Source organism: Prorops nasuta, unplaced genomic scaffold (genome assembly GCF_024137725.1).
Source record: "Prorops nasuta isolate Cenicafe-Biocafe unplaced genomic scaffold, Cenicafe_Pnas_1.2 PNAS00005, whole genome shotgun sequence".
In the NCBI taxonomy this organism is placed as follows: Eukaryota; Metazoa; Arthropoda; class Insecta; order Hymenoptera; family Bethylidae; genus Prorops; species Prorops nasuta.
Genome location: NW_027116802.1, coordinates 3987187 through 4014037, shown reverse-complemented (window position 1 = coordinate 4014037; position 26851 = coordinate 3987187). Strand labels below are relative to the sequence as shown.

The following is a 26851-nucleotide window of genomic DNA, read 5'->3' as shown; positions in this document are numbered from 1 at the left end:
TAAATATAGCTGATGTAAATTTATTAATTATGCACAAATAAAATTGAGGATAACTTTCTTTGAATAAAATAATAAATATAAATATACTAGATTATTAAAATAAACGTTTATTACAATTTATTTGTTGTTAATCATGTTAGCAATTATTTCTTTCGTATAATTCTAATTTTTTTTTATTAAAAGTATTTATACTAATACTGATATTGTTATTTATGTATTGATTAAGTAATTTTCCAGCGCATTTTTCTATTTTCCATTGGCTTACCCACCAATTATTTTCGTCTATTTGATTTGTTAACGGATTTTTCGGCATGGGACAATCTAAATGCTCTTTCTTAACCATGTTTTGTTGTAATATATCATTTTGTACTTTTTTGCAAATGAAACATTCAAACTGCTCAACATAAACACCAAATTCATTTATCACTCCTTGAATTCTATTTTTCAAAGCGTTCGTCAAATTGCGATTAGTTACTTTTTCATCCTGGTTATTTAATTTATGAGATAAATGTTTTTCATACTCCAAATCGTTGCTAGACAGAAAGGAAATATGATCGGCCAATTCTTTTGGTCCAGAAAAGTCTAAAATTGATATTGCAGAGTTAACATTAGGAAGCCAGTCCTATAAACAAACAAATATTTAATAATTGCTATGATGTCATCTAGTTATCTTTTAAATAATTTATTGCACCTTGAAGGATGGGGATCCGTAATAAATAGGTACAGAACCAACAATAAGAGGCCTCCATAGCTTTTCTGTGATATAATCATTGCAAATAGCATTCTCAAAGGCTATTGTAAATTTAAACTTAGCAACAAAATGCAAGAATTCATCATGGTTTAATATTTCAAGATGATTTTCTTTCAGTCTGATAACATAGTAAACAAAGTTTTATGAAAAAAATACATTTTTATCTACAGTTTGGTTTGGGTTATACCTTTCAGATAAATTACGATTATTTAAGCAGGCTCCATATGAATCTATTGGAATGTGTTTCATTAATTCTTTTACATATAAATCTCTATCACTTGCTGTTTCACAATCTGATTGAATGTATAAAATTGATGATAAATTTTCTCTATTCATAACAATATTCTTATCTTTGGTTTTTACAAAGTATTCATTACCTAAAAATATTTTTGTCAATTACAATGTATGATTTTATTCTTATTTTCTTTATTACTATTTACCAGTTAATTTTTCTAAACTGGGTAGATCTATTAAGTTAAGTGGTATATCACTGTATCTACTAAAAGTAGAAGAATAATTAAAAAGATTAAGTGTTTCTTCATGAACTAAAATAGGATTATTCCTAGGAGATTCTTCATGCATTAATCCCCATATTAAAAGTGGAGATCGCCACCTTGGTAAATCTTCAATTTTAAAGTTGCTTCCATAATACAAAATAGCCTAAAAAAGTATTCTAACTGATCACAAATAATTGCCATATAAGACTCAAGTAAATGTACCTTTAACTGCTGATGATACTCAAGAGTTCGATTAGATGTAAAATAGCAATGTGAATAGTCACATTTCCTAACTTTATTAAAACTACCAAAAGGTGTCCACCATAAAATTATTGATGTCTTTGAATCTATACAAAAATAATAGTAAATAACAAATCTTTATTTAGATTATTATAAGATAGGTTTACTAATTTTAAAAGATTACCAAAGACTATCACCTCTCCATTATTGCTATAAAATTCAACTAAAAAAGCCTAAAAGTTGTTAAAAAAGTTTATTTATGATTACATGATTAGTAAAAGGTTTAATATAATATTCTTACTTGAAAAAAAATTAAAAATATTCCAAAAGTTATTATAATCAAAAATAATGTAAATAACTTTAAAGCCATTACAAATTTTAATATAAAAGTTATCAAATTATGATACACATGTACAATTACTATTTTTTAAATTTCAACTAATTTATTCTAATTTCAGTAACAGCTATTATCAGCTAATCATACTCTTGCGCTTCCTCTTTAAATAAAATTGAAAAATTCTTGCTTTGTTTAGTCAGACTCAACATAGTGAGTTGTTAAAGATATATCTATATTTAAGTCCTTTTTAACCATTTAACTGACTAAATTGGGCTTGTTGGGATTTAACTGTCAAACTGACAATTGATTGGGATTGGGATCCCTGGGTAGTGGCACTTGGCACTTTGGCAGTAGTGGCTAAGAATTGTAGAAAACATTAATTTGGTTTCAATTTGTTCCATTTTCCAGAAATTTCCAGTTGGATTTAAGTATTTAAAGATCATTACAGTGTCTACACACTCACACGCACTACACCACTCTACACCCTAGCTTCAAATGGGTTAATTTTTAAATCTAAAGATCTAAAAGAAAAAATGCAAAATGAAAAATTATAGAATGATTATATAATAGACATATGTATATAGATATTTCTGAATTTATAATATTTTGTAAACAAGGTTTACAATAAAAACAATAAAATTATGAGTTTTCTATTTAATTTTATAAAGAACATATTTGTCAGAATGTTTGAGGTTATTCGATTGTTCGGTAAAAGTAAAATAACTAATTGTTTAAGCATATATATCAAGACTAATACAGGTAATACACTTTCTGTTGACTTGGATCCAAAATGGGATATAAAAAATGTGAAAGAAATAATAGCAACACAAATGGGAACTCCTCCAGAGGAGATAAAAATTATATTTGCTGGTAAAGAACTACATAATTCTACTGTGATAGAGGTAAATATATCATTATAAAATAGTTCTTCAGTTTACATATTGTCAATTTAACATCAATATTTTATTTTGATTAGGATTGTGATTTGGGGCAACAGAGTATTTTACATGCAATACGTACCCCTCCTAAGAAAATAAAAAAAAATATTACGTCAACTACTATTGAAGAATCTATAACAGAGACAGAATTAAATGATACTGGTAGTAAGCCTTTAAATGAAACTTTGGGGGATCTAACATTAGAAGAATCTGACCAGCAGGAAGAAGCTTCTAATGAAGGTAAAAAATATTTATTATTATAATTTGTTCTTTAATTTAAACAATTTACTAAGATTATTATTTTAAATAATGACAGATCAGCAAGAAAATAAAGCACATTTCTTTGTATATTGTTCTTCTCCATGTAAGGCGGTGACACCAGGAAAATTGAGAGTGAAATGTGCTACATGTGGGAGTGGAGCTGTTACAGTAGACAGGGACCCGCAGAGCTGGCCAGATGTACTACTGCCTAAAAGAGTTACAGTACATTGTGAAAATGACTTGTGTGAACCATTCTTGGCGACATCAGTCAATGAGACAGATTCTCAGGTCTTATATGCCAAATTCTTCTTTAAGTGTGCAAACCATACTAGCTTAGGTGAAGATGATGAAGCTATTCCTTTATACTTGATCAAACCAAATCTAAAGCTAATACCTTGTCTGGCATGTACTGATGTAAAGTAAGGGTAAAATGGAATAAACAGAATGAGAAATGTGATTTGTTGGTATTAATCTAGCAGATACTTTTCAGAGACACTGTCTTGGTTTTTCCTTGTGAAGTTGGTCATGTTACCTGTCTCGATTGCTTCAGAGATTATTGTTCCGTTCGTTTAAGGGAGAGGCAATTTCAATTTGATGAAACGAAAGGATATTATACACTTCCATGTCCTGCAGGGTGCCCAGATTCCTTTATTCCAGAAGTTCATCATTTTCATCTATTAAGTAAAGAACAAGTAAGTGATTTATCAATTGTTGATCTATATTATATAACAGAAAGTTGATTAAATTTTAGTATGATCAATATCAGAAGTTTAGTGCTGAAGAATATGTATTAAAAATGGGTGGTTTATTGTGTCCAAGACCTGATTGTGGTATGGGCATTATACCACCTACAACAGCAGAAGGAATACTTGAAGAAGATTGTCGCAGGATCCAATGCATTGGCGGATGTGGGGTAAATAAAATATTTCATTCATTCTGCTAATATTAACTAATAAGTCATATATTCTTTGCAGTATGTCTTTTGTAGAAGATGCTTGCAAGGATTTCATGTAGGGGATTGTGAAACTCAGCCTTCTTCAAGTTTTGTTAATCCCAGTTTAGGATATTCCGTTGATCCATTGAAAGCTAAAGATGTATATGAAAAATTTATATTTATACGCATAGTTTTTTTGAACCATTAACATAGCTCATGTATTATGTATTTAATTATAGGCAAAGTGGGAAGAAGCTAGTAAAAAAACGATACAAATTTTTACCAAACCGTGCCCAAAATGTAGAACACCAACAGAAAGGGATGGTAAAGATGAAAAATTTTTCCATAATATCAGTTAGTTGTAGCTTATGGAATTTTAACTGAATAATTTCTATTTAGGTGGTTGTATGCACATGGTTTGTACAAGAGCAGGGTGTGGTTTTCAATGGTGTTGGGTATGCCAAATTGAGTGGTCAAGACAGTGTATGGGGAGCCACTGGTTCGGTTAATTCTGCAAAAATTGTCCATGAGAAATCTTGGATCCCAAGACTTGTAAACTTAATTATTTATTTTTTAAGATGTACATGTATTTTTGTAGACAGTCCTTAATACAGATATTTATACACAAATTTGAGAGGAATAAATCATTTATAAAACCCATCTTAGCCAGCTTCATTTATTCAATAATAGCAACAACTGTTCGAGATGATAGTTTTACATGGATTAAATATATTAGAAATATTTTAGAGGACGGATCAATATCGAGCATTAATTTTACCAGTATGCGACTTTCTAGCTCCAAATGTTATCAAAATAAAGTATATCTTCACAGAGGAGACTGCAAAGTGAACGAAGAAAAATAATGTAAGATTTTTGATAATCAAATGGCGGTAGTTTGAGGAGCTGGCGAAGAAGTGAGAGGTGTCCAAGCCTGTCGATCATTAGTCAAATCCTCTTGTCGATGATGGTGTTGTCTATCGATGACAGCAGTTAAGTATCTACGTTCGTCATCGGCAGAAACTTCGTTCAAAGTATCAGAAGCAGGCTGATGAGAGTAAACCATTTGATGATGTTCCTTTCCAGGTCCATCGAATTCGATGCTTACGGGTGATGTAGTACCAGGTTGACCTATGGATTGCAGGTGCAACATCTGGGAATGATGATGCTGCTGATGACGATGTTCAGGGGTGGTGGAGTGTGCCGGGGACATCTGATGATACTCGTGAACATATTCACCGGGCTCAGTCACCACTTGCGATTCTGCAGGATGCAATGCTTGATGAAGGCCATGACCAACAGAGTAAGAAGACATTTGATGATGAAGATGCAGGTTCAAGTTTAAATAGGATTGCTGTTGCTGTTGTTCTGATAAGTTTGTAGGATGGATCCAAGCTGATTCCGTGCAATGATCCTGAGAATTAGAACTGCTAGCTGGTAAACTTGAAGGAACATAGAGAGTACAACCAGCAACCGTGGTGGCTGTCGTAGTACCAACGACTGATCTTCCCAGTGCCGTGTGCGATCCTGACGTTGGCGACGGCGACGAGGGACTCGTGGGCCAGTCTTGTGACCCTGGTAAACACGCGGAGCTCATATTTTGCAAGGATTCTGGACTGCGCGATGACCAACCTGGCGTAGTCACGTAAGCTGCCGAATGTAAGAGTGGTACTGGTCCATATGGATCTGTATGTTGATCTAAATTGAAAGTAAAGATAAATTTATAAATCGAGGCAGCGTATTCTTATTTTGTATATAATCCTATGTAAAATATAAAAATATTATATGGAGTAGAAGAAATTCCACCTTCTTGTACGTATTTGTGTCTTAACGAATAAGGAGCTGTTCTGCAGTTATTTCGGTGACCAGCGGTGGATACGGTACATGAATTGGAATGGTGATTACTGGCTGAACTGGAGACTTGGTTTTGAGCAGCCACAATTGCCGATGCTGTGTTATATTCGTATCCAACCGTGGGTTGCGGAAGGAACCAAGCACCAGTGTCTGTAAAAATATGAGAAACGAAGTGTCTCATTGCCAAAGGGATAAATGATCAAGATAATCATTTTCGTAGCTTACATTGAGGGTACGTTTGGGGATCCGCTGGTCTCTCTTTAGCATCTAAGAAGGCCTTGGCGAAAGGATTGTACTTGATTTTTAAGCTCGTCACTTCCTCATTCTGATAGGCTGTTACAGCGATGAATTGGGTCTCGGGAAAACGATAAGTCAATACCTGCATGCAGTGTTACGTTGTCCTTATTTTCTTCAAACGGTATACTATTCTTATTTATGAATTACGGAATCATCTGAATTCCTTGTTGTGAATACATGAAAGCTTACCGTTCGTTGTTCTTCGGCACCAACGCGTACTAGATGAACGCGTGGCTCGTACTTATGCAGAGAGTTCAACATTATCTGACCGTTACCGTTGGATTTGTTGGTCAGTTTCACCTTGGCGAATGATACGGCCTCCTTCATCCAGTGAGCACCAAAATTTGGACTTTCGGGGTGTATGTATATCGGATTCGGTGGAGCTACTTCCGCTTTACCTCCTGGTACCCATTCGCCATTCACGTATTTCCATCTTAAAATTAAAGCCCTTTTTACTTTAATCGAAAATATAGTTAGGCGAGAGCAAAGCTATATAAAAATTCTTCTAAAATTAGTGTCATTGAAATTAGCTTTTGAAGCTTCGATAAAGAAGCTTCAAATTCCGTTACGCGCGCAGGAGTCTTGCAAAATGCAGCAAGGACTTTGATAAGAAATCATCACCGGTTAGTTAAAAGTAGCTCTGTACTAACAAGTTTAGGATATGTATGTGATAATTAACGCGTCAACTCGGTTCATCTGCAGCGTACGTACGTATTTCATTTGATCACGAGGGACTATAGTAATGCAATAAGAGTTGTTGCGTCGTCGGAGTTAATTGCAAAATATTTGCAACGAGAAATCGTATCGATAATTACCTGTGTGGATCCACTTGAACGAACTCCAATAACAAAGTGTACATCGCTGCAGGTTCCAGGCCTCTCGCGATAACTTTGACAACGGGAAACATTCGTCTGTTAAGGAATAATAGAAAATGAAAAGAAATGAAAAATGAGGTAATCAGTACAGGGATTATTTATACTTTTGATGGAAAAATGTTTTGGGTCCGATTGAAGAGGAAAGTACAAACGTGCCGACAGCGAGAGAGATAAAAGATGCTTGGGAAGGCTTAACCGATGTAATAAAACTTTATGGTGGCAATTCTTTAAAAAATGCCAGTTGGCAGGGTGGGATTCCGAAGATTTTACCTGGCCGTCACGGTGCTCGAATCACTTTCGATAAACCGTAATTGCTTCTCGATAATAACTGTAAAACTATCCGACAAAGTCGCAATATCTCTAGGTCATATTTGCTTCTCATCGTGGTTTTTAAGCTCTTGGGAACAATAAAGAATTTTAACAGAAATCAAACGGCAAAAGTGTATAGGTTTATTTCTAAAATAATTGAAAATAATGAGTAAATATGTGCGATGGAATTTAAATGAGAAGAAAAATGGCGAACCTTCCATTTTTTGTGACAATCATTTCATTGGTGATACACTGGAACCTCGTCCAAAGTTCTCTGTCCTCTAGTGACAGGGAAAGAGGTAAAGATTGATTGGATGAAACAGGGGTAGCGCAAAGTCCATGCCTGGATGGCATTCTATCGTCGTTTATCGTTTCTTCGCGAGTCACTTCCGGTGTGGCCCGATTCCTCCTAGTCTCGCACTCCCTTTCCCTATCCCTATCTCGCTCATCCAAATCCCGCTCAGCATCCCGCTCTCTACAAGAACGATGGTCTCCCGTACCATTTACAGATTGCATTTTTTCAATAATTCTCTCTCTCTCTCTTTATTTCTTTTCTTTCTTTCTGTAAACTTTTCCCGTTACCAAAACTACACAAATCTTTTTTTCGGTCTCTTACTATCAGCAGACGTCCAAGTCACGTTATAAACCTCATGTTAGGCTCCGTATTAATTTTGAACTCTTATATCAATAGTCTTTACTAAAATTTTCAACTTTCAAAGACACAAAGCATCTTCTCTGCACTATTTCCGGCTCCAGCAGATTTTCCAAGGTCGTTTCTGTAAGAGAGCGTCGAATCAATATTTGGAAAAAACTGCAGATGAAAAAAAGAAGGGAATATAGTTTTCAATGATAGAAAAGACTCTCGCGGTGAAACCTACCTATGAAGAAGAAAGAAAACCATTGCTAAAATCCATTATGCCCGAACACTGTGGTAGCGCTTTTTGTGTGTTTTTTTTTTACAAAAAGCTACAAAGCAATAAAACGGTGGCTTTGATAGGAGTTTCAGCGTCGCATCGTCTAAATGGATTGTCAAATTTTAAAATTGACTAATAACAACACTGAACTAATTATTCCACAGGGAAGAAACAAGATGGCAGCTTTAAGCATTCGGCAACATCGGGAAGATATCGTTCATGCGTAGTTGCAGAATGAAAGAGGATGGAAAATGTTGAAAGATAATGGCTATTTTCGTGAAATTGGATAATAATGGTAATATTAGTATAGGATTTGATGAAGAAGGGAGGGGACAGATGGAAAAACTTGTCTTGGAGGAAAAAATAGGCACTCGCGGGTTTGGTAGCACTTAGTCGCGATATTTCGCACAATCGGCTAGAAATGGCGCGTTCGATCGAGTTATCATTAAGGCGTAAAGGGGGACGAGGAGGGGATAGATGGAAAAGCTCTTGAGAGTCCGGAAAAAAGAATCGTCGCTGGTCTGGTAGCACTTGGGCGCGATATTTCGCACTAACACAACGGAATGGCGTCAGTTTCGATTGACTTATCGATCGAATCGCTCGAGAAGAGGAAGGAGAGGCCCGCAGGGACTTTCTAGCATTTAGCTCGTAACACTTGGCCGCGATATTTCACACTACGCGTTAAGAAGCGTTGAGAAAACCATGTAGACACGTAACTCGTACCCTTTCCTACCCCTCCTCATCTTCTTTTCTTCCCTTTCCTACCCTTTTCGCTCCACGCCTCGTCTCTACTCGTCTCACCTGCCCCGTTCCCCTCTTCTGGCGCTAATTGACGCTAAATTAGGACCTCGCTGCGAACGCAATATGGCCGAACACACAGCCATTGGTTATCCTTCACTCCGACCACATCCCAAAACTCTGCGCGTTCATCCAAAAACATTTCCACTTTTATCAGATATTACTTTTTTCTTTTCCAATTATTTACCATTCGATTTGTCATTGTTTAACCTTTCGCGAGGGGGTGAAGAAGAAGAAGGAGAAGAAGAAGAAGGGAACGAAATAAGAATTTGGTCTTTGCAGGTATCCCGACGATGACAGGGGCCCGGTAGAAACAGGTGTTAATTAGTTTATTTAAAAAGAATATGGCGGCGATTGCGGTGACAATGGTCACCGCCTCCGTAGGAAAGAACCGGCCAATGAGACCAATGACCATCATTGCGAGACTTTACGCTATTGGAGGATCGCTAGGCGCTTTTTGCCGCCAAGACGCCCACGCGCTTCTAACAACGAGAAGCAAGAATCCTCGATAGTCCTCGCGGACGACTTTGCCGGTGCGCATTCGAATTTCCGCCATTCGCTTTTATTCCCATTAATAGTGCCAAAATTTTTATACAAAGCCTATTTTTTCTCCGATCTAAGGGAAGACTTTGTCCGAAATATTATTATTCAAGCTATTTTCGCAGTATTATATATAGACGCTTGACGGTTCGCTTTCTAAAGTTCGATATTTCGCTTTATTCTCAATATTGGTGTGTAAAATTGACGAAAAGCAATCTTTTATGATCTGAGAAGAAAGTTCAATTGCAATTTTATCATTTAAACTGTTGCTCGAACATCATTTTTTTGATGAATTTGTTAAAATTCGATTTGACTTTCTTGATTTTTTTATTACGCGTATATAAAAATGCTTCTCTGAATCGCGTTAATCGATCAATCTATCTTGCGACTTTTTCAAATAATTTGTGTTATCTCTCGTCCCAGTGATAACGCGATGGTGCATCGATTATAAATTTGATTCTTTCAAGGTATCGAATGTCGAATAAAGTTTTTGGTTTAATCAAGTTGAAATAAGTGTATCGATAGTTTATTGCATTTTTGCACTCGCCATAAGCTTTTTGAGGAAGGCGAGGATAATTTTTAAAAACTTACAGTAGTATTATATAGATAATAATATTCGAGTAGGTATTTCGAGGATTTCGCATCAAATGACAAAAATCAACAGAAGTTTACGAGCTGCTGGAGGATCGAATGGATATTTGAGGAGGACCGTGATGGTTTCTTCTTGTTTGCCATCGCAGTTGCTTTCGGCTCGCGGGACATTCTTATTTGCCCTAGCAATTTCTTCAAGAATACCATTGCGATCTCTGCTGGAACTCTGTACACTTAACAGAAAGCAACCAGTGGTGATCGCGCAGCGAGAATTACAGCCTTGGATTTTGCTCGTGTCTTCTCCAAAAATGACAGATTTTTTTTTATCAACAAACTAGACAAACTCACCACGTTTCGTCAAACACTAGCAGCTCACCCTATACGAACAAAGGTGAAAATATTTAATGATCTAGTCGCTAACTACGGCTGGTTCGGTTTAATCACGCGACCGAAATATTCCTGATAATATTCATGGAGTTTGAAATGGATGAAACTGTACAAGTTCATCAAAGTGAATGAAGGATAAAAAATGGTGAAGCGCAATAAAAGATAGTCGGTGCTTTTTGTTCGAAGCGTTGTATCGGAGTTGTATTATAATTTTATATGGATGAGAGGGGATTATTGGGCGACGAAGCGGCGACTAAACAGTGGCAGGGGCAATAAAAATTCTTAGTCGGACGTGGAAATAAAGTGATGCTGATGTGTACAGTGTGGGATGGTGGTTTACGATCCCGGCAATTTCGCAGGATCGCAGGATGTCTCTACCTGCAGACCACGGGGAAACCGATGAACGACGGAGCGAGAGAGCCCTCTCTATGGCCTCTATAGGACCTATACTATACTGTGTATGTGTATATAGGTAGCCGATCTGATATTCCCTCCATTTTCCTCTCCGCGGTGGCCTACGAGCTTTGACCGATGCCGACGCTGAAAAAAAATTAGCCGCCGTCGTTAAAAACCCTCGTAATCCTCCTCTTAACTTTGTATCCACGAGGCAAACGCCCATTTGCTCGCCGGAAGTAAATCCTTCTTACCTTGCATTTTTCCAACACTCCTTCATTAGCACCGCCAATTATAATCGCATGCAATTGATTCGATCGCTGCTCTTAAAACCTATCGCGTTTATCCATTTCGATTGATTTCTTAGACATTTTTTATTTTTTCAATTCTCTTATAATATCTCGTTTTTGCACAATATTGTAAGAATTCGTCAAGTGCAATCTTTAATTAATAAAAGAGCGGAACATTTGGCTGAAATGGGGAATAAAAAGATGTTGCAATTATTAGGGGAGTTTTTCGTTGTCGGAATCATCGGACTTTTTCGGCTTCTGCTTGTTGAGGGTTTGAGGAGTCTCCTGTCGATGCTCCGGCTCACGGTTCTCCATGTACACATCTTTATTGCAATTTCCACAATCCTGACTGTCGCAGAAAAATCCTTGGGTGCTCGCTGGTACGGCCGATTGTTTCGTTATAGGTACGTGACACAAGCAGTCCATTTGCGAACGATGATAATCCATAAAGCTATACGTCTGTATATGTATAAATAATAACTTAATGTACAAAAGAAATGATAAAAGTTACCTCTTTATTAAAAATTGTGTGATTAATGGCTAGGCCTAATTTATCTCCAAAAACATCAATAGACTAATAAACGTTGCTCTAGTTTTCGTTTACTGAAAACTTAGTCGAAGGATTTCTTGGTGGTAATATCAGCAATGAGAATTATTATAGTAGCTTTGAAATTACTTACTGGATTTGGAATTTTGGTGACGATTCGGCCAGATTGGCTGGTTAGCCAGCAACAATTATCTGGAATTCTCTGAAGGAGCTCGGGGTCTTTGATGTTGTGATAAGGGCTTGGATTGTTCTGGTTCCCGTGGGAATTTGGGTTAAATGGGATGACTATGGGAGCCGCGAGGTAAACGTCGGGGATGAACTGTGGCAAGGAGAAAATCATATATATAGCAATTAAAATCTACTTTTTCTTTTCTGTCATACAGACATTGATTTATTCTCATCCCACCGCTCCCAACAATATCACCCAGGTCCGAAATCTCCCAGGTTCCGTTTCAACAGAATTTTATTCTATTAGGCTCCTTTTCGCGTTGTGGCGCCAAAAGAAAAAATCCATAAGATTTCTGATTTTACAAGTTTTATACAATTTTTACTGCAATGTCGTCAAAAAAACTTTAAGCTACCAGACTTCGGTAGTATATAGGATTTGTTAAAAGTGGGGGCTTGAGAGAAAAGAGAATGAAAAACGTAGGTTGTTTTGTAAGTAGTTCGCTGTAAATATAAAAATGCCTCCTGACGTGTTCAAGCACCCTGCATTTTTAAATTCTTCCGGAAAATTTTAATCACTTGAATTTAATTAGAATAAATATTTTGGCATTTTTTTAAAAATGAATTACATATCATTTCTACTAATATTACATTACAATTTTATGCGTCTCATTCCAGAAAAGACGAATGTTTGAAAATTTTTACTTGCGTATCTTTAAGTGTGTAGTTAGTGACTAGAAGATTTGGATATATTCAATATGTTTGAAAGTAAAATCATGTTTACAGGTTTCGCAAGGAGAAGATTCTCGAAGAGAATTTAAAGGAGCGATGCGAAATTACGTAGGAAAAGGCTATTCGAAAGCACGACGGTTTAACGGGAAATGAAAAAGATTGCGTTTAAGATAATTTGGTCCCATCGTATAGATACATGCGACGTCTGGCAGGAATTTATTCCAAATCGACCAACTCAATTGATATAGCGCGCGTCCCAACCAGCCAATCAAACGGTAGAACGATGTTTCCCGTCGGCTTTTCCAGCTTCCTACTGTCGCATCTTTCGCATTCTTCGCTCCACCAACCCCCTCTCCCTTCAAATTTAACATCAAATATCCTCGAAAAAAAAACTCATTTCCAACGCGACGATAAAAAAAGAAAAAGAAAATAGTGCTCCAATCTAAAGTGGAAAAACTTGGTCCAATAAAATTTCCAGTAAGAAACCTTGCAAAAGTTGTTTGTTGATCGACGAGGTAATATTAAACGTACGGGTTGAAGTTCGAGGAAATTCGAAAGATGAAGCGAAGATGAGGATTGGCTATCGTGCCAGAAATAATTTTCATCATCTACTAATTAATGTCCGAGGGTCGTCCGTTTCCTGCTGTGCTTAATTATCATTCTCCCATACATTTGTATTTCACTATAGGATTGAACAAAACGTTCGACCCTTGATATAACGCACTGGCACAAATTTTACTTTAATTTCCTATACGATTTTTGATTTTTTGAAAGACAAAATTACCGGCGAAGCAGGCAACTTCCGGTGTTCCTCGGGTTGTATACCAATCGGAAGTTGCCGATTACTGAGCGGCGAACGGGATAAAATACCGACAGTTGCGAGTCGGAGCTACGAAAAGATCTATGAATATTCTATGGGTGTTTCGATAAACGTTTAATTGGTCCATACATTCCGCAGTCATTCTTTATTAAAGAATTAAAGCTATACGATTAATCCACCCTTATCACCGGCTCACTTTTCTATTACCATTTGTATTATTCTCAGTAATAAGGGCGGTTCTTTATCTTTGGCGCGCAAATATATTCCATTTGCCAATATTTTGTCCACGTTCGGCTATGCTCGAGCGTCAAACCAAACTACTCGTCTGTCTTCAAGAAAAAACAACAAGTTTCTTGTCGATTCCCATATCACGAATGAATTTCACTACCTATTCTACAGATGCCATGAACATTCCGTTTGACCTTGTCACAACTTTAAACGAGAGTAATCCACACAAACGAGAAAAATTAACAATTCCTTCGTTGTGCAATCACTCAAACTTGTGTAATTTCACTGTATAGAGAAATAATAATTATACTTTGATACCTATCTAATCGGACTCGATGCCAATGCTCGAAACAATCGATTAAATTGATGTGTGTCGATCAATAATTTAAAAAAATTCAAAACCATAGTGACACTAGCCTTACTTTGCCAGTATCGTTCTCACGCTATTATTAATCTTTACTCTCTTTTACACTGACCCCATATTTTCTTAATTAAATTGCGATACTTTTAATGGGCGATATGACTATTTGCCGGATCGTATAATCAAAAAAATTCCAGCAGTCCATGAAATATCGATTTTTCACTGCAGGAATTTATTTACTACCTAATCGCGAACGATTACAATAACATCATCCTAGCTCAATCACACGATTCTCTATTCGATCTGGATATATTTATTTATATATCTATATATTTATAATATATAATATATAATATACTCTCTTGCACCACTTTCGATTTACCTTTAGCGACTCTTAACATCACAAAGTCTCACTTTTTTCCGCAAACCAAGCTCACCGAGCTTGAGAATGTTTCTCTTTGGTTTATCTGCTTTTTGATTTAGGAAGCACTGCTTCTTATAGTTTTCACCCCATCTCTCTTACCCGGACTCTCCCGGAAGAATCCCGGTCAGACCTTTCTAACTTTCCCACCGTTTGAGATTCACGGATTTATTCATCCATTCTCCCTGATATTCGTTAATAAATTAAGAGAAAATTGCCTCTTAAAAAGAAAAAAAAAAAAAAATCAATCTTAACTTTACTAAAATCGTCAAAGGAATCTTGACAGATTATAATTATAATTCGTGAAGTTTCTAGGACTTTATGCTTTTCAGAGAGCGTCTGTGTTTTTAATTGGAAATTTCGCCACCAATGGGGCCAACGTGTGGACTGTGCCAGGTTGGAGTGGTCGGTGGGCAGTATGATGCAGTGATTTGCCTCTGTTCGTCGATTTCCCCGTTCGACTCGTTATAGGCCGGATCATTTTCGTCGGCGGTGAAATTTCTGGACGACACGGGTGCCACGGCGTCGGCCGCAGCTGAACCGGAAGTTGACGCAGTGCCAGTGCGACTATCCAGACCATCCAGACTCTCCAGATTCTCCACAAGCCGATCTCTACTTACACTGGAGTTGCTCTCGCTGCTCTCCGACTCTCCAACGATGTTCGCAAAGTACTCCGACCTTGAAAACTTGCCAATCCCCGTAGAACCGAACGCCTGATGGAATCCCGGAAGTGGTTGCTTACTCTCCGTTCTTTTCTTCAACCCAAAGTGCTCCATATTGCGAGTCTCTCTCTCTTCTCTCTCCTCCCTCACTCTCGCCCTCTCCCTTTCCCTATCTCTTTCCTCCTCCCTCTCTCGATCCTGCTCCCTGTCTCTCTCCCGATTTTGGCCAGATTCCTTCTGCAAGAATTCCCAACTTCAGCCAAGGAATATAAACAAAGACATTGGACGAACAAAAATTGCGAATCTTTCAAACGAGCAAATTTCTCCATTATGGAAAATTATAATTATTTAAGTTGATTTACTGTGGACGACGTAACGATTTCCTCGAGAGAAAGGCCACCGGATCCAACGGGAGTTGATTCCCATCTCGCTTCGTGCTCTTCACGGTTGCCCATTGCAGTTGCTGTAGAATCAATAGCGCAGTCCATTCTTGGTTCCATCATTCTTGGGATCTGTGGAAAAAGAGAAAAGTTAGATTTCTCAGAAGAGAGTAATCTATAGATATCGGTCCTGGAAATCTTCTTGCCTTATGGTCCACCTGGGAGTGATAGGTAGATCGAGTATCATCGAGCACCTCCAATTTACCAGGGACGTACGAGACTTTCGTGGCCTCCTCAGGGAACGCGCAGTGTCTATTGGGCATTGGATCCCGCAGGAAAACCGCGTGACGTGGTCCTGGGATCGGTAGGTTTCTCGACATTGGTGATGTATCTGAAATCAGAAGCACACATTATAGATAATAGCCTCGATTCTTCTTAGAGAGTCATTTGACGACACTTACGTGGCATCATACCGTGACAGTATTGGCTCCAAGAGCCGTGAAGATGAGGACTCGACTGAACCGGATGTATCAGCCCCATTTGCGAAGGATGCGGTGCCCTTGGATGGTGACTCGCTCCATTCTGAAAATAATTTAAGTCTATAATACAGAATAAAGCGATGGATGTTAATATCGGAATGATAAAAGAACAGATTCTCGAGTACCTGATAGGGATGCCATTTTTGTGAATCGGAGAATTCGACGTAATCGCTGAGAGTTCGTTCTCTGCCACGATTGGTAGGATATTCCGAAGAGTACCCGTTGAACATGGAACATTCTTGATTGCGAATAGAGTCCTTGGATTGGTCGATGCTCCTTTGATGAAGTGCACCCATGGCCTGGAGACGTTGGATGGGGTCTTCGACGTAATAATCGGACATCCTGAGGACGGGTTTACCACGATGGGTCTGGAACCACGCTTCCGGTGCACGCTGGTCCTCCAAACTTGGCGAACCCACCGGTAGACCGGAAACGCAAGCGAATCGGTGCTGCGTCTCGAGGAAATTAGAGCCGTTCGCAGAACCGGAAGTCGTTGCGGGAGCACGCGCACCGTTGCTAGTAGCGATCGCGCTCTGCAGGATCGAACGTCTTGACACCTCGCGGTTCTGTTCACGCATTGCCTTTCGCAGTCTCGCTTCCTTCGGATTGTAAACGTAATCTATTTAAACAATTAATTTCAATCTTCAATAACCACTCTCTTGGTAGGCGAAGCAAAAGTAGTATGATATGTTAAAATACATTGAATTTCATCGGAAGTATACTCGAGGCGAGGCTAACTGTATATAAAGCATCGAATAAAGTTGTCTGCAATTAAAAATATAATTGCGATAAAATTCTTTGCGAAGGAGAAGCGAGGATGACGTCTGCGGAGGAACGATTAATTTTGTGACGACGGGATCTGAATTATGAGGGGGGGGGGGGGGGGAGAAGGAGGATTTTTGGGTGTTTTGTGGAGTTTTTCGGTTAATCCTTCGTACCTGTAGGATATGCGAGCGATGGGAGACCATTGTTGTTGTAACGGGAATTCCCGTCAGCTGTGATGGGAGCTGCAGCCGCCTCGTAACTGGCGTAGACATTGCTGTTTTCGTAATGGAAGTATTGTTGATGGTGTTGTGGTTGTTGTTGTGGTTGGTGTTGCTGCACTTGTTGCTGGTGCTGCAGGTGTTGTTGATGATGTTGATAGTGATAAAAATGAGCTGCTGACGGCGGCGCGTATGGCTCCACATAGTTACAGCAGTCCATCTCCTCAGCGGAGAGACTGCTTGACGAAAAAGAACTTACTTCCGCCCCGGAAGTGACTTTGCCAAATAAATTCTTTCTCCTCCTTCGAATAAACTCGCGAGTTTGATTAAAGCTCTATTAATCCCCCTTCCCCTGTCTTTTTCTATTCCTCTCTCTCTTTCTGAGTAGACTTCCCTTCCAAGGTCAACTCTCGGAGGACGAGGAAAAGGTTTGTTTTTCCAAATTGGAAGACCGTTTTTCCTATTATAATTTCTGATTAATGCATTTGATTATAGCTGCTATTTTTCACGTTCTTCTTTAGCAATGAAAGCGTTCGAAGAAGTCGAAGAGGACTTTTTTGATTGGTTTTGGAGAACTAGAAGAATTTCTGAGTGCTCTCTTCTTTCGAAGATACGCTGCAGCAGTAGAGTGTGAGAGAGAGAAAGAAATTGTTGTTTGTATACGCGAAGAGGCCTGCCTCCTGGTGGCTTATCGGCTGACTGGTCCGGAGGAGACCCGGCTTGGTCCCGGAACTTCGGAGACCTGTGCCGTGCTTTGCTCCGGAGGGACGTAAACAGTACCGGCGCGCCGCGGCGCTAGGCAGCAGCGAAATTCGATCGACGCCCGGCAGCGCGACGCCGGCCAACTCACCCTCTCTTCAACCCCTTCTCCCACTTCTACCACCTTCTCCCTCCTCCTCCTTCTCTCCTCCCTTAACGATTCCCGAGGATCACGACTTGCCGAGATGACGCGCCAAGATTTTCAAGTGGACGACCTCGCTTCCCAAATTCTCACCAAAATTATTCAACCCCATCACCTTCCCCCACCCACCACGCCCCATCCTTCACCTCCTAAGCTGTCACCAATAACCAACGATTAACGAAAATTACACCATTCGAGTTTATCAAACATAGAATTTACGATTCCTCGATTTTCCTTGATATTGACACTATCCAAATTCCCTTAAAATCTCACGTGACAGATGTCTATTCGATCTTCTTCTACTATTGTTTTTGAAAATGTTAAAACCTGGATTGCAGGTTAGTATATTCTCCACGGTGAACCTAACCTCTTCTGAACTCTATCTCTCTCTCTCTCTCTCCCTCTCTATCTGTCTATATCGCTTCTCGTAGTTCCTTCTCGATTATTACAAGTTCTGCTAGCTCCTGTGATCCCTAGGAGTCCGTCATTTCGAGAGCAAGTGTATCATTGGTCACTGGTTAACTCGGAGCACGGTGCAACGTGAGATCAACGAGATCTGCAAGATTCGTAATAACGTATGATAATTTGAGAGGAGATTATTGCACTTTAGCGATGAATTTCCGGTGGCTTCCTGGTACCCGACCCGGAAGCACCGGCCTCCGAGCCGCTCCGGGCTGCTCGCGCCATGCCAACACTGCACCGAGATCGATGCTCGAAACTTGAAGCCTCTTCTCGCCTTCTCTCCAACTCACCCTCCCCCCACCCGTGCTCTCGCCATCCCCTACCTCTCTTCCTCGTCATTCCCTCCCTATTCTCCCTCTCCCTCTAACGCTCTCCCCCCACGGCTTCTCTTTTTCAGTCACCCGCTGCACGCCGTGACACCGAACGAACGAACGATCGACCCTCTATTCCCCCCCTTTCCACCCTTTTCCCTCTCTGTCCTTGTCTCTCTCTCTCTCTCTCTCTCTATCTCTCTAGCACCGTCTTTCCTAACAATATAAACACACATGGTCAGAGCTTCTTTTTTCTATTCAATCATCTTCTTCTTATCTCTCCCCCTTCCTTCCCTACATTACTCTTGCTCTCTAATAAGTTTATTCGTACATCCTCTTCTATCTCTTTTTAACGCGTTCCCCACCTGTCAACCCGATCCTACCCCCGTTATATTGGTCGTTTCCTCCTCACTCTCTCTCTCTCTCTCTCTCCACCCCCTCCCCTCCTAGCCTCATCACACCCCTTTCCTCTCTATACGTTGCAGATCACTAACCGCGCCTTTATCCGTCGCCCTACTTCTCCAACTCCTCCACTGCGCCTACCCTGCATGCTCAGCCCTGCTCTATTCCGCTGGTCACAGGCGCAGGAGTCTCGCGTTTGTTTGTTTTGTCTCCGTCTCTGTCGCTCCTCAACTTCCTGCTAGACTCTCTTTCTGTCCTTCCGTTGTTGCGCGTCACGCTCTCCCCCCTTAAAAATTGCCACCTCATCTCGCTTACCATCCAACACCGCTGAACTCGGATGTCCTCAGGATTCTCAAAAAGGACTTTGCACTCAACTTTCAGAAGGCGTTGAAATTTTTACGAGGTATCTCACATTTTAGAGCTATTGAGAGATTTCTGGAAGGGGGGGGGGGATGCGCGTTACAGTGGCAACCTCAGCATCATTCGCGGAGTTAAGAGGATCTCTCTCTCTCTCTCTCTCTCTTGCATCAAGTAGCTCTTCCTTTTTTATCAATCGTCCTTATTTGTTTTTGAAATCAACAACACTTGATTTCTTTTAAATTTTACAAGAAGAGTAACTCCCTATCATTTGAGGAGTTTTGTTCCTATATTCCTTAATTTTTAAATTTTAAAGAAATTTTCGCACTGATGTATATACAGTAATAAATTTTTATTTTGTTACTAAAAGTAAAAATAATGTTAAATTGAATATGGTTTCTATTAATTACTATAAAAAGCCTGAGAACAAAACACCAGGAGCTTTTGCAAATTACAACGTGGACTCTTAGGACGGGGAAACCTTAAGAAACGGTGAGTTGAGAACATCTACGAGATGCTAAGTAGCTTCCCAGGAAGAGAAGCCTTAAAAAAATGTTAAGGGTTGAGAATTCCTGTAACTCGGCAAGTGAATAACCCTTCCGGCTTGGACGAGTGCTGTTCGTTGTGAGTTTCTTTTCTACTGTTTTTCAGTATACATACGTTAAGGGCAACTGAGCTAATGACGATGTTCCATTTTTTCCTGCATTTCTGTCTCTCCTTTAAACTGGAATGATTCTAAAGACGAGAATGACCCGTTTCAACGGCTCGTCGTTGAAAAGAGTGAAAGGGGAGAGGCTTTGTAGGAATTGGCACTGCGCAGTCTGAAGTCTAATCGGATAATCAGGTGATAACCGGGGTCAGTTCAATACGATTGCTATTGATCGCCATCGTTCTTAATTGATTTTTCTTTTAGGTCATGAGAGGATTAAATGAGGGAACAACGTCTTTTTCATTCAGTCGTCTCGGTAATATTTTTTGATTTTAGATCATCCAAAAGGTTCAAAAAGGAAGTCTCGCAGGAGCAAGGATTTAGGAATAGCAATAGGATTGGCTGAGGATAAAGGGTTTCTTTAATTTTTTTTAGAATCCCGTATGAGGGAACGCGTAAATTACAGGTATGTGTTGTTGCCTTTTTGAGGGCTTGTTTTTGTTACACCGCAGCGTCGATGTAACAATTAAACGTAAGGCAAATACATATTTTCTCATTGTAAATTAATGCAATGGTAGTACGGAGTATAGGAAAACTAGCGAAAAAACTGAGGCATAATGGAATAATCAGGTGGTAGTCGGGACTAGTTCAATACGATCGTCGCTTATCGTTGGTCTTAATCGTTGGCTCGTTCAGTGCGTTCTTTTTTCCCCCAGTCCCTTTACCCCCTTCATTCCCCGTATCTCGACCCCCCCCCTTCTCTCTCTCTCTCTTCGATCCCTTGCTCGTTCTAATTGTACGAGAAGCTGCCCTGCCCTCCAAACAAGATAATTAGATAGGCTGCCTCACCCCACCCCCCGCCCCAACTCACCAGAGTCCTAGCTTGTCAATAGTTTATCAATAATGAAATATTCTTCACCACGAACGATGTCCCTAAAATTAGATGAAAATTTTAATTAAAGCCAACGTACGGCGTAAATTCAGAAAGTTTTGAAATCGATGACAGCGTCGATAAGATTAGCCCTTATCGGACCATTCGATAATGCTAGATGGCCCGTCGAGGGTTGAAACAAATCTCGAATTTTCCGCTCGAATCGAAACGGAAGCTGACGATTGACGAGCTTGAAATTGGAATGCCAATTGTTGAATGTACGCGTATATGTGAAATTGCGATCAATTAGGGGTGCGAGAGCTTTAATAAATTGGAATTAGTTCGTTTCGATGCTTGCCTAATTTCGCGCGCAGCCCCAAGGATACGCTTTTATTTAATCATATAGGTACACGCTGCATGCGTCGCGTGCATGTGTGTATGTGAAACTACGCGCAGCAATACCATTGGCACTGATCGCATGCGCACTCGTCGCTTTCGTAAAATTCGTTTGATAACGGGAGCGAATCAATTGCGCGTCTGCTGTCACGCTCTGCTTCGAATGTAAATTAATCTCATTTTCTTCCCCAATTTTCTCATATGTCAAAATAAACAGCTTTCGTACCTGATATTCTTTCAGATACGTTACATCATGTTTCCCATTCAGCATTCACGAAAAAATTTATGAGAACGGCCACGAGTCAGCAACGAGACGACAGCCGAATGTAAACAAGATTTTGTACAAAGATTCGCGCCAGATCAGCGAGCGGGAGATTCGATTGAACGGGCTTTGGTTGGATCGTGGATTTGCTTGGCGATCAGCGGCGAATATTCGCAATGTGGATAGCGAAAAGTGTGTCCGTTGGTTAATATGGAGTTATGACGTAGTTAGAGGCGCGAATACTCTGAAACGTACGAGCGTGATCGTGCACATACTCTTTCTCTCTCTCTCTCTCTCTCTCTCTCTCTCCCTCGAAGCCAGGGAAGAAGGGTGGGGTTGGGGGAATGGTGGTGTATCGGACAGGTTCTCCTAGAGTCGCGTCGCAATCAATATCTGTGGTCTCTACAGGCACCCTACCCCCCCTTCCCCCTCTTCCTCTTCCTCCCCGCCGACCTCATCCCCCACGTACCCCGTCACTCAGCCGAGAATATTTCTCCGCTCACGCCACCCCCTGCAATTCGACCCGCAAACTCCTATCGCTGCGCAGCCCTTCCACCTAGACGACCTAACCGTTTTTCCACACTCTTGCAATCCTTTCCGAGATATCCTCATCCCTTTCAACTCTTACAACCCGTCCTTTATTTTTCTCTTTCCTTTATACACTTGTGCATTATTTTTCCTTTGTTTTTAGCAACAAATTTCAGATTTTTCTGCATCGTTCAACGTGAGAATTTTTCAGCTTCGCTTTTATAGAAAAAGGCTCTCGATAAGTTACATATCTAGGATAGATTTTGCTAGGGTTTCATACCGATGAATAAAGTTTCAAGCGTTTGAAATTTTTCGTTCGCTTTACGGGGTGAAATCGATCATCGAACTGCACGTATCTCCCTGCGTAGTGGCAACCGATGGGTGGATGTGTGTATGTGTTACGATTACACGGATGACCCATATGCAGCTTGCCATAAACGAATTTTTCATATCGGATAGTGGTCATGATCATAAGCTTCGATAAGCGGAAACTTCTCTCGAAAATTAAATATCTTCTTGATTAATTAAAAACGGAAATCCTGGCAATTAGTCGATCCCTCGAAAATCATATTTACTTTTATGCAAAATTAGATGGTTCGGTTGCACCCTCGTTAACTATACTGTCAATTTTTAACGAGCGTTCGTGATCTTTCTTTAGCCGCTTGTATACGCATCCTCTATACTTACCAGGATACTTTCGTTTGTGTTCAGCGTCCACTTCCCTCGCCAAAGCAAAGTATTTCTCTTTTACGTCCTTTGTCATACTTTTCCATAGTACTCCAAGCCTGACAAACAGAAATCCTTCGCTTATCGTTTGCAAGCATTTTACATTGCCATTTATTAAAGCTAAAATTGAGTGTATGAGAAGTTTGATCTTTCAATGTTCATAAATATATATATATATATATATATATATTTTGCAGTATTTATCACTTTTCAAAACAATAAAAATTATCAAATCTTATACGACTATTGATACTTTGTTTTTTGGAGAAACGAGGATTATTAATACGAAAATGGGGAAATACTGTTCCTTAAGGAATTTGTATATACAAGTTGAATAAATATCGGTAAACTTTCGAAGGGTTTATTTCTTGTAGAGATAAATAAACGATGAGGGGGAAGTTTACCTAACACTGATGTCTTTGTTGGAATCGCGTGGGTTTTCCGCAGCGAGTTGTTTTCTCCATTCGTTGGCGAATAGCATGAAGGCATTCGCGGGTCTTGGGATCTTCCGTTTAAGACTGGAGCTGTTGATAGTGGCCTCCACCAATCTACCTTCCACGCGCATCGGTATTGGAGGTTCGCACGCCTCTTGCGAAATACTCTTTTTACGCTCGTTCTGGCTTGCTTTCTTTGATTTGCCTAACTTGGGAGCGATTTTCACAAGCCTCTTCTGACACTTTTCCTTCTCCGACTCTGAAAACCAGAAATTATTTTTCTAGAATTACAACGTTTTCCCACGCTATAATGGATCTCTGATGAATATTCTATCACACACACACACACACACACACAAGAAATTAATTGCTTTACGTTGTTACAAATATAGGAAATGGAAAAAAATACTGGCAACCGCACCATTTGGATTGGAATCGTTACGACTATTTAATTTTTCATCGTCTTCTTTAACAGAGGGCATCAAGATAACAATGTTGTTAGTTTCAATTTTTATTTTCTTAATATTATCCAAATTCTCTTCGATGGAATCTGCAAGGATCATGAGATACTTTCTTTTCACAAAATTTTTGAAAATTGTCTAAAATACTCTTGCTTATTATTTACAATTGTGCTTTAAACCCATTGATAATTATCCCTTTCACTATATATAAACTTTCGCATTATCTTACTCTTCTTTCTTTTATTTACAAATATCGAAAATTAACAATTAAATACTCTTTTTGTCGGAATACAAGTCCGATAGTTTTTTTTTTTTTTTACAAATAAGATAACCTTTTGCAGTAGGATATTATCTTTGTAATTATTACCTGTAGTGTTGTAAGCATCATCTTTATTTCCACCAAAGTCCATGATTTGTAATATTGCAGAGCCTTTTTTATCGCAATTCAGAAATTATCCGTCTTATTGTTGCAGTTACTTAACAATAGTAATAAACTTTTAAAATGGGAGCTTTAATAATTACTGGTTTTAACACGCGTTAGTCATTCTTCGACTAAATTCAATAAAGACAAAGGGAGCTGGTTGTTGAAAACACGTGAAGAATTGTTTCTGCGTTACCGTATTGTCGCTTTTGTTTTTCTCTCTCCCCACACAATTCGTTTATTTTCTCCCACCATTCTCTCTCAGTGTAACACACACACACTCACACATGTATAGACTGACCGGCACGGATTCTGCCTAAAAAAATTGACGATCGAGGTGTTTTCTACACATTCCATCTAATCTCGGGAGCAAAATCGGTGCAAGCCTGTTTACGTGCACGTGATGCACCGAACAAAAGACTATAATAGGCGAAAATATCGATCGTCCGTGCATATCGAGTGAGTCGACTAATTTTTGAAATAAAAATGGAAATTTCAGCTCCAATAAAAGGACGTCGCTGCTTGGAATACGATTTGAATTATTATGGCATTCTGGCAGTGGACAGGGATGCTTCCGAAGCAAGGATAAAAGAAGCGTGAGTTGATATTCGATATTCATCTTGAAATATAAAAAGTAGTTTCTGTTTCACGGTCTTTGAACGATTTGACGAAAAGAAAAATGATTATAACGCAGTTTTAAAGAATTGGCAATCAAGCTGCACCCTCAATCGTCGAAGAATCAGTCCGATTGGTTTGTATTCACTTTGGTAACGGAAGCTTACGACGTGCTTTCCGATCCATTGAGAAGAGCTGTTTACGATCAGTATGGGGAGGAAGGTCTTAAAAAAGGTGTACCCATACCCGATGGCTATTTCAATCCATATGTATATCACGGGGATCCCATGAAAACTTACAGGTAAACATATAGGTTTTGTCTCCTCATACGATCCTACCTTGATCGATCGTTGATTCTATACTATCATTGAAATGAAACGTCCAACTTTTGATGCAGAAACCTAATTAAAAATGTACGATAAATCTAAATTGAATCGTTATCAGAGAGTTCTTTGGTACTGCGAGTCCTTATCCGAATCTGTTGGACGTTTACGCGCATCCTCAGCCACTTTACGATTTTCCTGAAGGGAAAGGAGTGAAGAAGAAAGACGAAGCAGTGACGAAAATGTTACTCTTAAGTTTACACGAGGTAATATACGTATCTTATATATACAAAAGGTAGATCTCCCGTTAAAATCGCCATTTATCTTGTTATAGTTTTTTCTTTGTCGAAGAGACTCGATTTATCAATATTCACTATTGATATTTTTATGCGTTCCGATCAAAGGTGTTTTATGGGGGCATGAAAAAGATGAAGATTCGGAAATTGGTAGCCGAGGCTGATAATCTGATGTCGATCGAGAAAATACTTACGATACCAATAAAACCTGGCATATTGACTGGCACAAGAATTATATTTCCAGAGGAAGGAGATCAGTGTCCGAAGAAAATACCAGGTTAACTTTTTAATTTTACATTGCTCTCGCTTGTATAGATGCTCTCATAAATATTTTATTGAGAAAATTTTACTCGATCGTTGCTTGTGAAAGAATTGGATCCTGCGATAAGAGTGCGGTGTGTAAAAATGAGATTGGTGTGTCGATAGCGGATATCATTTTCGTGGTGGAGGACCGAAAGCATGAAAGATTCAGCAGAGACGGATGCGACCTCCGAATGACCGTCGACATCTTTTTAAAGGACGCCCTCGTTGGGAGCATTGTCACCGTTAATACTATCGACGATAGAATAATCAGAATCCTCTTAACATCTGTCGTAACGTACGTCATCCTGCTCCACTTAATGCGACCCATCATTAATTTTATCAAAAGCTGAAAACCTATGTTACATTTTAGCTATAGAATAATTTTATACGAAAATTGTAGCATCTTGATTTTGCACAAGTTCATAAAAGTAATTTTACCGGCAGGCCTGATTATACAAAAGTGATTACCGGAGAAGGATTGCCATTAGCAGAAAATCCATCGAAAAGGGGAGACCTGGTAATAAACTTTAACATCGAATTTCCGATCTATATGCCGTTGGCCAGCAAAAATTTCGTCAAGAGAGCATTCGAACCTTCCGATAAAGATGATAATATCAACGATGCAGAAAATATTCATCGCTTCTTATTGAACGAAAAAATGCAAAGAAACGTCGATCAGAATGTTCCGCTGCGCAGTAATCGAGATAATTTTCGCTTGTGCTGACCTATTTTAAAAATATCAATTTCCACTAACGAGATCCCTATTAAATTTCTCCAATAACAACTCATATTATTAATTATTCCCCATTCACGACTCTGATCCACGTCGTGCTGTGATTCGTGTATACATGGTCGATAAGAAAGAATTGTGGATCACAACATATTGTTGAATCGATTTTTAAAGGAATTTTATGCAAATTTCAAATAATTATATATGTATATATAAATGGGAACTTGAGATATTTCTAGTAAATTAGTGAGATTAAGGACGAAAGTTTGGGAGAGAAATATGTGTGTGGAGAAAGCGTTGAGATTTTTTTGAAAGGAATTTATAGAGTCGGTAAGGAAGAGCTGGATCCTCTCTCGGTAGAG

General features: G+C 39.2%; 5 protein-coding genes across 7 annotated transcripts; 2 read left to right on the top strand and 3 right to left on the bottom strand.

Annotated features, from left to right (window-relative positions):
* Positions 1–84: 84 nt before the first annotated feature.
* On the bottom strand, positions 85–1912 carry FucTB (alpha-(1,3)-fucosyltransferase 10). The gene is made up of 7 exons (XM_066727051.1): positions 1790–1912; positions 1673–1721; positions 1471–1595; positions 1192–1411; positions 939–1128; positions 692–869; positions 85–622 (listed from the first exon to the last, which is right to left on the bottom strand). Exons 1-7 carry the CDS (start codon positions 1856–1858, stop codon positions 137–139), a joined length of 1317 nt encoding a protein of 438 aa, XP_066583148.1. The 5' UTR covers positions 1859–1912; the 3' UTR covers positions 85–136.
* park (parkin) lies at positions 1691–4587 on the top strand. 2 transcript variants are annotated; one of them, XM_066727050.1, is made up of 8 exons: positions 1692–2727; positions 2802–3003; positions 3080–3443; positions 3515–3716; positions 3776–3937; positions 3999–4118; positions 4198–4282; positions 4358–4587. In XM_066727050.1, exons 1-8 carry the CDS (start codon positions 2467–2469, stop codon positions 4465–4467), a joined length of 1506 nt encoding a protein of 501 aa, XP_066583147.1. In that variant the 5' UTR covers positions 1692–2466; the 3' UTR covers positions 4468–4587. The 2 variants fall into 2 exon arrangements, 1 of the variants encoding a protein (XP_066583147.1); XR_010822611.1 differs by lacking the exon at positions 4358–4587 and having other exon boundaries at positions 1691–2727; positions 4013–4118.
* Positions 4588–4603: 16 nt separating this feature from the next.
* Positions 4604–8858, bottom strand: byn (brachyenteron). Its single transcript, XM_066727049.1, has 7 exons — positions 8169–8858; positions 7505–8066; positions 6922–7017; positions 6296–6539; positions 6035–6188; positions 5762–5959; positions 4604–5653 (listed from the first exon to the last, which is right to left on the bottom strand). Exons 2-7 carry the CDS (start codon positions 7804–7806, stop codon positions 4839–4841), a joined length of 1809 nt encoding a protein of 602 aa, XP_066583146.1. The 5' UTR covers positions 7807–8066; positions 8169–8858; the 3' UTR covers positions 4604–4838.
* A 1758-nt stretch (positions 8859–10616) lies between these two features.
* LOC136773804 (dnaJ homolog subfamily B member 13-like) lies at positions 10617–26501 on the top strand. Its single transcript, XM_066727716.1, has 8 exons — positions 10617–10644; positions 10937–10978; positions 24722–24818; positions 24917–25138; positions 25282–25426; positions 25565–25733; positions 25883–26054; positions 26204–26501. Exons 1-8 carry the CDS (start codon positions 10617–10619, stop codon positions 26481–26483), a joined length of 1155 nt encoding a protein of 384 aa, XP_066583813.1. The 3' UTR covers positions 26484–26501.
* LOC136773627 (uncharacterized) lies at positions 12119–22940 on the bottom strand. Of its 2 annotated transcripts, XM_066727422.1 has the most exons (7): positions 22868–22940; positions 16997–17343; positions 16184–16677; positions 15981–16101; positions 15726–15910; positions 15502–15651; positions 12119–15376 (listed from the first exon to the last, which is right to left on the bottom strand). In XM_066727422.1, exons 2-7 carry the CDS (start codon positions 17259–17261, stop codon positions 14825–14827), a joined length of 1767 nt encoding a protein of 588 aa, XP_066583519.1. In that variant the 5' UTR covers positions 17262–17343; positions 22868–22940; the 3' UTR covers positions 12119–14824. The 2 variants fall into 2 exon arrangements, with proteins under 2 accessions (XP_066583519.1, XP_066583520.1); XM_066727423.1 differs by lacking the exon at positions 22868–22940 and having other exon boundaries at positions 15517–15651; positions 16997–18637.
* Positions 26502–26851: the final 350 nt, after the last annotated feature.